This window comes from Melozone crissalis, unplaced genomic scaffold, assembly GCF_028551555.1.
Source record: "Melozone crissalis strain CALT ecotype California unplaced genomic scaffold, PUWL_Pcris_2 ptg000007l_1, whole genome shotgun sequence".
NCBI classification, from domain to species: Eukaryota; Metazoa; Chordata; class Aves; order Passeriformes; family Passerellidae; genus Melozone; species Melozone crissalis.
The window spans coordinates 16916441-16929296 of NW_026535785.1; the positions used below are offsets into that span (position 1 = coordinate 16916441).

Consider the following 12856-nt stretch of genomic DNA (forward strand, 5'->3'; position numbering starts at 1 on the left):
TCACACAAGGTTTTACAAACACTGCTGCTGCTGCTGCAGAATCACCCAGGCTGGTCCATCTCAAAGCCCTGCGGGCCTTGCTGGGTGTTCAGGTGGGACATCCCAGAGCAGCTGCTGCCCAAAGCTGATCCATCCCACTGCCTGCCATGGCCCAAGGCAGAGGGAGATCCCCGCAGGGAGGAGTCATTGCAGCTCCTGGGCACCACACAGGGCAGCAGGCAGCCTCACACTAAGGCAATGCCAGGATCACAGCAGAGATTCACACCTCAGGCAACACCTTTTTTCTCTGCTCAACCCCAGAATGAGATATGTGGGGGATGTCCCAGAGGCAGCTACAGATATGCCCACCCAGCTCCCAGGGTCCTTACTTGATGGTCAGGAACACAGGTGTAGGAGATTCAGTCACACTGAATTGAAATGCTTTCTCAAAGCTCCCCAGCACAGTGGCATCAAAGGAGACCCGAATAGTCTGGGTCCCACCTGCTGGAATGATGCCCCGCTCGGGTTGAAACTTGAAACAGAAGTCCACATCTGTGGTTGAAGGGATATAGGTGAAGGGAGCATCAAGAGCTCCTTGGTTAATCAGTTTCACCTGCAGAAGCAAGAAAGCAAAATGGAAATACATGTGGAATCTTCCCTTCTTGTGAGTTATTGTCTAATGATGCAATGAACACCCTGAAAAAGGCAGAAGATGCTTTGTGGTGCTGAATGGCAGAAGTCAAAATATACAACAGGACAAGTTCTGCCTTTGGGTTTTCATGCAAAGCAGTGGCAACTCCACAGAACTGCAGTCACCCTGGGCTTATCCCATGGACACAGAGCAGTGCCCCTCTGCTCAGCAGCACCAAGCTCATTGAGAGCTGGCCCTGAGAGCCCTGAGTGGGGTCATTGCAGCTACGTAGTGAATCAGCCCAGAGCTGCTGCTGCCCCAGTGAGCACAGCTCCAACAGCACCATCTACTCATTCACCTTTTCCCAGACCATGAAAACAATTCATTGAGAATGAGGCATCAGCATCAAAATGTACACACAGCACCATCTTTTGGTAAGAAAACTCAGCGTGTCTTTCCCTTCCCCAGGCACGCTTTTGAAAGTGTCTGGCATGACACAGGGCCTCCTTTTCTACCTCTTTCAGTTGCTCTCTCATGATTTTTTTTGCAAACTTGACACTACTGGGGGCGAGGAAAACAGATAGAAAATTCCTTTGCTTTATTTCCAAATGTTGTATTGTGTTTTTATCACCCCAGTTCTCTGTCTGTTATGGTTTTGATATTGTTGTTTTTATCACCCCAGTTCTCTGTTTGTTATGGTTTAGCCATTTTTGTGACCTTGGCTGAACCCAAAACTGGCTTACCTCAAGTTATTTCACTCCCCCCAGCCTGTCAATCCTTCCTACTCCCTGCCCAGCACCCCGAGTGTTTCCCGATTCAATCCCCAATCTCCTCACCGGACTCCTGTCAGTCTCTCGGCCTCCCGTCCCCTCTTTCCAGAACCTTCCACCAGCGGCGTCGAGTGATGGGCCAGAGTTCGGGGCCCTCCCTCAGAGCATTTCCTGATTTGTTGCCCCTCTTGTCGCTCTCCCTGATTTCCACACCCCCAGTTCTTCCCATTGGTTGCTCGCTAAATCCCGCTCTTGTTTCCACGCCCATTTGTAAGCCAGCAGGAGCTCCCTCACACCTAGATTTCCCCTGAGGCGTGGAGCTTTTCCCAAGGTTCTGGTAAACCTCAGACTGAACCCTACAGAGAGTTAGCTCTTTTTTTCTCCACCTTGGCCAGCCTATGCCTTCTCTGCTTTAGGGCTCACACCCCTGGCCGCCCTCCTGTACCCCCAGGCACGGGGGACTGTCCTCCTTAGCCCACCATGTCAGGGCTGGCTGGGCAGTGACCGACGGTCACTGAGGACATGGTGACACCCAGGATGACTTTTCTCCTTCTAGAGCCAGAGATGCGCCAAGGCTGAAGTGTGGTGAGGGACTGGTCAGCAAGGGAAAGAACTCCCAAGCTCTTTGCAAGGGCCAGCACTGAGCCAGGAGGCTGGATGGCTTTCCTGTGACTTCCAGGAATAGGCAGGGACACTTGACTGGAAGCTGTTTGCAGTGGGCTGAAGCCCAAGGCAGCCAGTTTGTTGCAGCTGCTTCTGCAGAGCCCAGTCCAAAGGGGCCTTGTGTCTGGCACTGCCACAAAAGCCTCTCAACATGCGGCTTTTTGAGGCAGTGTTGGTTTCATGTGCCAAGGGGTTGTTTTGCAGGAAGCCTCCCAGCTGATCCCTAAGGAAGGCTGCCCAAAAGCAGGAACTGAGGCTTCAGGAACAACAGACACACCTTTGTGACCCCCCCCCCCCCCCCCCCCCCCCCCGAGATTTGAGCAGTACATCAAATATTCCCTGCTCACAAGTGCCCAGGTTGGCAGGAATTCCACAGCTCCACCAGGCTTGCTGCGGCCACAGGAGCCATCAGGATCCATCCCAAGCCCTGCTGCTCACCTCATAGACATAGGAGGTGTTGATAAAAATCTTGCCAAGGTTCAGCGTAGGAGAGCTGAATTCAAGCAAGGGTCCTTGGCCTTCCCCTCTGAGGTACAGGGGCATCCTGCTCTCACGGCCTGGGGAGAGATGTCCATTTCAGTACAATCATTCCCTCTGTTCCACTGGATTTTCCAGGCTGCCTCAGTGCTTGTCCCTGACTCTGAGCTGGATGCAGTCATGCTTTGAGCTACCTGGTCTAGGGGGAGGTGGCCCTGCCCATGGCAGGGGCCTTGGGACTTGATGATCTTTAAGGTCCACTCCACCCTTAACATACTGTGATTCTGTGGTTTCCTTCCTATACACCTAGAGGAGCTTTGAACTCCCTTCAGTGAAGGCACAAAGCTCATGAAGAGTTTGGCAATTCCCAAACTACCTGGCCCAGGAGCACAGGCCTTTGTTGCCCCAGTGCTCCCCTTCTGCCACTCAGCACTGTGTTCTGTTTCCACAGACTGAGAGCTGCAAGGTGACAACTCCCACACAGGGAGAGAAGCAGGGGCTGGCCAAGGGTGCTCCTTCTACAAACAGCCTGGGCTCAGTGGGGCTCAGCCACCTCTGCTCTGCTGCTGTCTGGGCACTGGGAGGTGATCCAGGCTCAGGGAGCCCATTTCTAACTCAGCTCCTACCACCTGATGATGGATCCATGGCAAATGGACCCATCCTGGAGGCCAGGGGCCTGCAGGGGCTTAGTGCTTGTTCACTAAAGCTGTTCTGCTCTGGAGCTCTCTGGCCTTTGAGGAAATGCTGGCAAAGCCATGGCATGAAACCTCTCCCTGCATTGCCTGGGCTGTTCTGGGATCAGTCAGGCAGACACGGCATTCTGAGCCCTGGCCTTGCACAGGAGACTCCCTGGAAGCTGCAGGGCCAGTGGGGATGTGCCAGCACTGCCCTGCTGACCAAGGACTCTTCCCAGCAGTTCCATGGGAGCCCAGTGGGCTCAGGCTGGCACCATGGCTTCACTGAGAGGGAGAGAAGCAGGGCAAAGGAGCTGCACCTGAGATGCTGCAGTAAGCCACACTTCGATACTCCAGTGTTTCCAGGGGTTGAAAGGTCACCTTGATTTCAGCCGAACAGTTGGGCCCAATTTCTCCCTCCTACAGCAGAAAGAGACAGCAAAACATTGCTCTTCAAACTTCACATTTCTTGTTTCCAACCACAGGCCTGCAAGCCTTGATTGAGAGCATCAGTGATGAGTGAACAACACAAGCAGCCAAGGAAAGCCTCCAAACCCAGCTCAACACAGCGCTGGAAGCTCTCAATGCTCAGCTGATCAGCTCCCACTCTCCACAATATTCCTGCTGCTCTGACACAAGCTCTTGGTCCCATCATGCTGCTGTCAGCTCCATGGGATGTAAATTCCACTGTGCACTGGTGGCTCTTGGCCTTAGATGGGCTATAGGAGTAACCAAGAAGAGAATATGATCCCCTTCCTTGAAATACAAATGTTAGTTAAGCTGTTTTGAAAGAAAGCAGAGGTTGGGATTACTCTGGGCTTCACTCCAAGATGAGAAGGGATTTTGCTCTGTGCAGACACCAGGCATTCATCATCTCTCCCAATGCCAGTACTCAGAATCAGGGCTCTGGTTGATGGGAGCACGTGGCAGTTTGCTTGCATCACCAGAAAAGGAAGAGGTTTTCTGTCCCTGTGTGCAGGAGAACTCCAAAGGCCCATTTCAGCCTTCCACCCTTGTGTCCAGGCTCACAGATGACACTGGAAGGGACACTCAGAAACAGTGCAAGGCATGGTTACAGGAGGGGATTGGCATTTCTGTCATTAACATTGGGCTGAATTTGGCCTCCTTTTGCCAGGGAACCATTGCAAGCTTCAGGTCAGTGTGTGAGCTGGCAGTGCTCCAACAGCCTCTGCTGAGCCCCACGTGTGGGGGGAGCCCCTGCCTACAGGAACTGCTCCCTGGGACACTGCAAGGACACGCAGGCAGGGCCTTGAGCTCCAGCCTGGCAGCAGAGCTGGGCTTTGTCAGGCTCCCAGCCCTGCCTCAAGCCTGCAGGGCAGAAATGCTTTGAGCAGGGAGCTCTGCAGCCACTCCACTCCATGTGCTCCCTGCCAGCACATGGGGCCAGCTGAGGATCTGCCCAGTGACTGCAGCCGGGGAAAGGGTGCTTGGGAGGAGGAAGAGGAGGAGGAAGAAAATGAGGTTCTCAGCTGTCACTTACCATTGGCTCAATGAAAAAAAAGTCATTGGAGAAGAGCAGGGGGTCTTTTTGCGCCTGTGCCTTTTTCTCCTGGACCCTGCTTCTCAGGAGGGTAGTGTGATCTTCACAAAAGCCCTGCTCCTTCTCTACTTCTTTCTCCTCCATGAAGTTTTCCAGCCAGTCCTCACCTGATGGTTGTAGCAAAAAACTCTGCCTGCAGCCACAGGGAGAGACAAGGCCAGCAGATGGTTTCATGAGCCACATATTTGCAGAGAGAAGTGGGAGTGCAGGAGAGCAAAGCACTTGGGGAGGAGCAGCAGCAGCTCCCCAGCAAAGGCTGAGCCCAAGCCACAAGGGTCCCACATGGATCAGAGGATAACTTGCTGTTCATTGGCACAGCAGGGAGTTTCAGCCCACACTTGCAAGCTCAGGAGAGGTTTCCAAAGCCAGCATCCCTCCAGAGAAACCTCCTGGCTCAAAGCCTCTGCCAAAACTGAGGCAGAATCCACCGACCACCTCAGCTGGCTTTTCCTCCCACTGAGCTGTTCGGGGGATGCAGATAAAGGTCACAGAGCACCCACTGCAGCACTTCCCTGGGAAGGGGAGATGTTGCCAGGTCATGTAGGAAGAAGATTAGAGAGACAAGAGCCCAATTAGAACCTGAGGAAATCCAGTCATTGCAATCAACCTTTCCTTCCTAAATGCCATTTCTGGTTGGAGTATAAATGGAACTGGAATGCTGAGTGCTGAGCTCCTGAAGCCCAGGGACACACACCCTAGTGCCAGGGATGGTTTACTTGGCCCAAACCATTCAAAAGCACCAACACCCCCCTGAGGCCATACGTTAGTTTCAGTCTTGGGCCATGTATATATGTCTCACTGAAATGTATCTTCCAAACCAACCTCCTCTTCTCTTCGTTGTCATCTTCCTCAGTAGGAAGAGCCTTCCACTGGAAGTGTGCTGTGATGTTACTCCTGTTTTCGATGAACACGGTTGTCTGGTGTGACTTGGTGATAAAAGTCTTGCCAGCCTCCACGGAATCTGTGCTCAACACAACATCAATATCTACAGCTTTTCCATGGAGCTTTGTGTGGATAATTTGTTCATCTGGAACAAAGCAAAGGGGAGTCATTGCTCAGCTCACTGGCTGATGGAAGCACAAGGAACAGAACAAACCACGGGGCACAGAAGAAGGTGTCCCAGTTTTTATCTGAATGAGCAGTTCTTTGGATCAGTCCATTTGTCACATCCTGACAGCTCTGTGTGTAGAGTGTGAGGATGTCCTGGGCAGCTCCTTAAACCCCTTATTTCTGAGTGTGTCTGTAGAGATTTGGCCCCAAGGTGACAGTATGGACAGTGAGATTGGTCAGTGTGCTCTGGTGACCCACTCAGATCACTGGGATTTCTGCATCCAGGTCCTTCAGGTGACAGGGCTGAGGAGCCCTGTTCAGTCCTGCCTTGCCCAGGCTCTCCCTGGGCATCCCACGAGACTCCTGTCTCTCCTGATCCCTTGGATCCCTTCTTGCTGACCAGCAAATATGCCTGGAGGCAGGTGGGCAGCAAAAGGAGGCCCAGAGGAACAAGTGAAGTGACAGCCCACAGCAGGAGGGGACACAGGTCAGGAAACACAACCAGCCTGGCTCTGCAATATGACAAACCACTCTAAAATGAACACCATGAAAATCATCATCTCCCTGTCCAAACCCACAGCCACATCAGTCTTGAAATATTTTGTTCTGATTGTTCTGATCTCAAAAACCAAGCTGGAGCATTGCACATGAAATAAAAAAGGGACAAAGGAAAGATTAATAAATACAGAGCAGCTTCTACATTAAGACTGAAATGGGATTCCTCAGTCTAGAAATCAAATGGGAGATAGATGTGAGACGTTTGTAACAACATGAACAGCCCGGGAAATGGGCACAGGGAAAAATTTGTCTTGATTTGTCACCAAACAGGAACTTGAGGGCCTGAAAATGTTATTAGACAAAAACTACATATATGCGTAAGGGCCACATAGAAAATGGATGTGTGACAAGCCAGTGGAGAAGCAGCATATGGGATAGAGGTGTGCAAGAAATCCATTGCATTGGAGAGAGTCTGATGGAGACCTCACATACAGCACTAGGAATAAAATAAAACTTCACCAGGCATAGCCACATGGTAGTAGAGCATCAGGGATCCTCCTTCCTCCACTCAGCAACTCCCAGCAAAACAGGAGTCAAAAATCTTTGCCCGCTAGAGGGGATCCACTTTCTCAAGCCCCTGAACACCAAGGAGTTTTCAGTTTTCTTTGGGGTAAAGCTGAACAGGGGAGGCACCTCTAGAGGGAATGCAGGGGGAGGGACAACAGGGAGCCATGGTGGAGAACTGTCCTGTGCCCATGCAGGGCCCAGCACTCACCTGGGTTGCAGCACACTGCCAGGGACCCAAAATAGTCCCCGTTGGTCAGCGCGTGAAATCTCACTTTCACCCGCATGGCGTCACCAGCGCCCAGAATTCCTGAGGTCGGCACCACAGAGAAAGGACTGCAAGACAAAGAGAGGGGTCAGGGCTGGGGGGACACCTGGCCATGAGATTCCTTCTGCACTGCAGCTCCTTTGGGCAAGCAGGGAGCAAACCAAGCACAGGCAGCAGAAGGCAGAACAGACAGGGTCAGAAACAGCCACTAAGCCACTGCTGAGGAGATCCAGCCCTCACAAGATCCTGGTGTTATAGGTTGCGGTGGGGAATCAATCACTGACTAGCAATCACCGACTAGCAAGTCCAAATAAAATGTAATTTATTAATTGCTAGAGCAAGCGATAGTAGGCAAAGTCAGCGCTGGGTGAAACCAACAAAAGGCTTGCACCCACCCGGGAGCGCTGGGTGTGGCCGCGGAGTCACCTCTCTATCAACGGCCCACCCCCTTCTGGTGTTTCGCGGGGTTTATATATAGTCCTGGTTTTGGTTGACGTGTCTTCAAGGTAGTACTCTGCATATGCTCCTCCTGTTGCTAGGTGGTCTGAAGATGAAGGCCGGTATTTTTCCTTATTTGGTAGGTTTTTCTGATTCCTGGAATTTTAAGCTCAATCTACTGAGTTCCTGGAATCTTAAGTTTACTGAGCAGATAAGGTAATACTGTGCTATCAATCATAGCAAGCCCACCACCCATGTCAACAGTTTAGTAAGCAGATAAACAAATGTTGTGAAACCCATTGTCTTTGGTTTAACCTTCCTTATCTTTTTAAGTCTGGAAATTTACTAGGCAAACAAATGGATGGGGTGCAGCAGTCTTACTGGAATAACTTTGTCAGCTTTGATGAACAAACTTAAAGTTTTAACCCATTACACTGGGGGTAAAATGACGTCATCTCCCCCATACTCTGCATCCAGCTCTCTGCAGTGCGACTCAAGGGTCCCACTGCCAGCAATCCCATCAGAGAATGGTTTGTGAAGAGCACAGAGAGGGTTCAGAGCTATCTGCATGCACAACTTGACACTGACTGCCTCAGGAGTTTCTCTTTTCCTGCTGCCTATAAACCTCCTCTCAGGAGATGGAAATGTTAGGGCACTACCTGTCCTGGGATATTACAGCCTAGGAATCAGACAGGGAGAAGGAACTTTTCCTTGAAGACCAAGGAATAGTTACAGTTGAATTTGCAGTGTGGTTCTTTGGTTTATTTTGCCTTGAAAACATCCTGATCTAGCCTAAAACGGGCACATTTTATCAGCATTTCAATGAAAGCTGCTCCAAGAAAAGGAGCAGTCAAAGCTCTGAAAGAGTGCAAATGCAGATTAGAGCAATAGAGTGACATGGAAAGCCAAAAGGAGGATGCCATTTACAGGCTGAAGGATCCCAATGTGTTGGAAACATTAATGCAAATGTGTTGGTGCACTTTGGATTTAACAGGAGCAATCAGGATTGGTCACCAGGTAAAGAGCTCTTGCCTGACAAGCACAAGACTGCGTGCTTTGATGCTCAGGGACAGCTCAGGGGAAATGTGCTCCTGCCCAGCAGCTGCTGGGCTTTGTGCTCTTCTACAGCCCCACTGAGGAAACAAAAGTTCCTGGCCTTGGTGCTTTGCTGGCCTTGGTGCTTTGCTGGTGGTCAATCTGTCACTTAAAAGGGTGTTCTGGGCAGTTTGGTGATGAATGCATCACACACAAAAATAAAGAGAACATCTGGCAAGCTGAGCTTTTTTCATGTCACTTGCTTCAGGTTCAGCTCATGAAGGACCTCTTGCTGCAATGATGGGCTGAGCTGTTCCCATTCCCACTGGTGAGAACATCACTGGCTGATGGAGAAGCCTTGGGCCAGCAATGTTCATGTGCTGGACGTGAGACTTTGGAGGGAGGGGAGGAAAGACAAGGCCCCAGCAGCCCCAGAGCCAGATTGGTGCACGTGCTCCTGCATCTGCCGCAGGGCTGATGCCAGCACTGCTGCAGGTCCCTGCTGGGGCTCGGGGGATCAGTGCCTGCTGGGGGCAAAGCACAGGATTATTCTTTTTATTCTTTTGCCAGAAATTCCACCAGAACAGAGAAGCTGCCAGTCAAGGGAATCCATGGCCACACTTCAGCACTACATTCCATTCCATTCCATTCCCACTGCTGCCCCATGTTACATATTCCTGCCCTCTGATGGCAGGATGGGAATAACATTCCTGGGGGTGACTTCAGGGCTTGCCTGCTCACTTCCAGCCAGGGCTGCAGGGCAGCAGCTCTGATGCTCTGGTTCCTTTTGCTGCTCTTTCCCAACTCTACCATCACCCTAAGGTGACAGATATCCTTTGCACAAGGACAGATGAGCTGCCTCACCTCTGGGTGCTGAGCTCGTAACAAGCAGGCCGGTTTCCAACATTGCGAACCAGCAGAGTCTTCTGGGTGCTGTGCTTGACCGGACACTTGAAGAAGTCCACCTGGGCAGGGAAGTCCAAGATAGCTCGAGCACCGATGGCCTCAATTGGCACAACTATCTTCTCCTTGGCAGTGATGCAGGTGATCTCATGGGAATAATTCTGCAGGAAAAGAAACTGGCTCAGCACAGGGCATTTAGTGCCATCCCCATGGCAGAAGAAAAACCATTTCCTGTAACTCATCCATGGCATCAATTTACCTATTCCACCCTAAAATGAACACTGAGTTCTACTACTAAGTCACATTTTAAAGGCACCAGTGCACTTTGCAAAAGCTATCCCAGTGGCATTAAGCTCTTGTGTCACTTGGGTCATAAGGAGAACTGCCCTAGGCCACCATAATTTTCATGCACAAATTTTAATGATGTTAAGTAATTCCTAAGTTCCTTCTAAGGAACATGGAGCTAGGGAGCACAGGACATTCCTCTTCAGGTTTCTATATTCCCACTGTCTGAGAATAGGACAAAGTGTTAAACTGACTCTAGGCAGCAAAAGGAAGATGAGAAAACTGCTGCACTCAAAGAGATCCTGCACCTCCGGCCTGGTGCAGAAACATCAGTTGGCTCAGAACTCCCCTCTAACTTTGCCTCTCCAGCCAAGTCAGGAGAAGAACAGTGCTAAGAGGTTGCAGGATGCTGTTGGAAAGAGCCTCTCTTTGTTTGCCTGCAAGGCTTCCTCCCTTCCATGTCATGTCCTAAACCCTTCTGTATGAACAAGCCTCCAGATGCCAGCACTGATATCAGACTTGCCAGGGCCTCAGCACTGCTGTTCAAACCTCCATGCAGAAGCACCTTTGGCACGGAATGGGTGCCAGCTGACAGAGCAAGCACAGTGCCAGGCATGAAGACAGAGCCCCAGCAGTGTCACTGCCACGGGCTCTGGGCCCACAGCTCTGCCTGCAGCTTGTACCTGCCCTACACCAGCTCCTTCAGGCAGGTGTCCAAGTCCCCTGCAGCTCAGCAACCTGCTGCTGACCAAGGGCACCCAGAGTCCAGTGTGCCTGTGCCAGGCCGGGCTCACGGGCACAGCACGTCCTCTGCCCTGGCCCTGCAGCTGTGCCAGGCTCACTTGTGCTCTGGGACAGCACAGCTGCAAGGCTGGAGAACAGAGGGGTGGAAAAGCACCATCTTTGCTCCAGCCCAGGGTGAGGCAGGGAAGCTGTTGGCAGTCAGGAAGGAGGAAAGCTCTCTGACCTCTTTGTCCCTCAAGTGTTTTCCATAATAATGAAACCCCTTCCACTGTACCTAGAGATGGCCGAACATCTGTCAACACCTCTCTGTCATTTTCATCCTGTTCCCTGTGCATCTTCCCTTGGCAATGCTCAGGGATGTGCAGGGAGGGGAAGCAGAGCCTGTCAGCAGTGCCAAGGTGTGACTGGCTGCTGCAGGCTGCCTGCCCAGGCCTGGAGCCCAGCTCACAGCATGCAATGGGCTGGAGCCAGAGTGCAGGGAAAACGATGGCTGTGGAGATCATTGTGTGCTTTGGCCCCTCCAGCCTCACCTTGTTCTCGTCGGGGGTGAAGCGGATGCGCACAGGGGCAGAGGCGCCCGGTGGCACGATGTGGTACACATCACTGGGGCATGCCAGCTGGAAATAAGGGCTGCTCTCCATGGAAACCTTCACCATCCGAGCAATCTGCAGCAAAGACAGGAAATGATGACTTTGCCACTTGTGGAAACAGGACTAGAGGAGCCCTGTCCGTGCCCTGGTGACATCCCTCCTTGGCCCCTTTCCCAAAGCACTTTCAGCTGAGCAGGCACAGGCACATCATTCACAAGGGTGAGCTTGAACCCCTCCTGTCTGGCTCCAGCATTGTGGCCTGGGGCAGTTGGGCAGTGCCTGGTGGGGAAGGAAGGGCCAAGCAGGTCAGCACCAGCAGGATGGAGACAGAGCACCTGAACCAAGTCATCTGCATATTCCACAAGGCCAGAAAACCTGCTGGCTTCTGCCTGCACACAGCCATGCAGTCGTGTTCCAGGGGGGAATGTGCTACCTGAAAGCAAAACATCAAATTGTCCTGGGGGAAGGAAAAAATTCCCTTCTAGCAGGTCTGGTTTGGGTAGGGACGTTCTAGGGATAGAGTCATGCAGGCAGAGCAGTAAGTGAGGAGACCAAACCATTGTGGCCTTCCTGGGAATAAAAGTAAACCTGAAAAGCAAAAGAAGGAACACAGCAAGACAATCCCTAAAACAAGGAGACGGCAAAGAGAATTTAAATGGGCAGTAAAGCAGCAAGGAAGAATCATAAAACCATGAGAGCAATCAGCTTGCCAAAAGTGATGGAAACACACACAGGCTGTGCCTATTGACTGTGGGCTTCAAAGGCATTTTCTGCCTGGAGAAACATGACCAGCACTGACTGACAGTGTGGTCCAGTATGAAAAGCCAATCTTGGCTCTCCAGGGCTTCCTGCTGCCTGTGCAGGCAAGCTGGGCTGCTGGGCATTCCTGCCAGGTTCTGCCCACTGGGATTCACAAGATGAAGTCCTGAAATACTGTATCTGATGGGGAAACCTGAAACAAGCTCCATTTTGGGGGAACTGGTGACAGCTGGAGAGGTGAGAGAGAGCAGGGAGAGGTTCAGCTGCTGGGAGGAAGGCTCATGAAGGACCCCTTACACTGATCCCCAGTGAAGCACAGACGCTGGGTGAGCATATGTGCCCAGGACACACTGGGCAAACAGTGGCTCACCCACCTCTGCTCTGAGCTGATCGAGAGCTGCTGGGCCACATGGAGCAGGCTCAAGCCAAGCTGTTCTTTTGGCATGGGTGAGTCCCCTGCACATCTGGCAGCCTGCAAAATCTAATACCCCACCAGGGTCCAACACATTGTTCCAACCCAAAGCAGTAATGAAAGTTGTTTTGCTAAATCTGAAGTGATTCTTGCAGATCCTTGCCCTTCAAAGGCCAACGCTGCCACTGTGGAGAGAATCCTGTGACCCCCAAGCATTTGATGGTGACCACACCAAAGCAAGAGGTGGCTCCTTCAGCAGGAGAATGGCAAATGGCAATTTTGTGTCTTTGTGTCCCCAGCCTTCCCCCCATGGTTTTAGCAATGGCAGCTACACTCCAGCACAGCCCAGCAGCTTCAGCAGAGGTCAGTTGTGTTGGCTTAGTGCAGATCAGGACTCCCAGTCCACCACTGCCAGCAGTTTGCAATGACAACAGGACCTGGAGACTGAGGTATTTTGCTGGAGGTGAGCCTGTCACAAGTACACACTCTCTTCAAACTTCATGTGAAACAGAAAGGAAAAGAGCAGGAAAAGGCTACCTTTTGACGAGTCTCGCT

General features: G+C 51.7%; 1 protein-coding gene across 1 annotated transcript in view; it reads right to left on the reverse strand.

Annotated features, from left to right (window-relative positions):
- LOC128951053 (hydrocephalus-inducing protein homolog) overlaps positions 1 to 11196 on the reverse strand; it is a 62701-nt gene extending 51505 nt beyond the window's left edge. Inside the window, exons 1-8 of the mRNA XM_054296209.1 lie at positions 11071 to 11196; positions 9473 to 9672; positions 7079 to 7203; positions 5578 to 5782; positions 4696 to 4888; positions 3539 to 3614; positions 2482 to 2600; positions 369 to 592 (exon numbers count right to left, since the gene is read on the reverse strand). Coding sequence (XP_054152184.1) covers positions 369 to 592; positions 2482 to 2600; positions 3539 to 3614; positions 4696 to 4888; positions 5578 to 5782; positions 7079 to 7203; positions 9473 to 9672; positions 11071 to 11196 — 1268 coding nt within the window. The remainder of the gene's footprint in view (positions 1 to 368; positions 593 to 2481; positions 2601 to 3538; positions 3615 to 4695; positions 4889 to 5577; positions 5783 to 7078; positions 7204 to 9472; positions 9673 to 11070) is intronic.
- Between the last annotated feature and the right edge of the window lie 1660 nt (positions 11197 to 12856).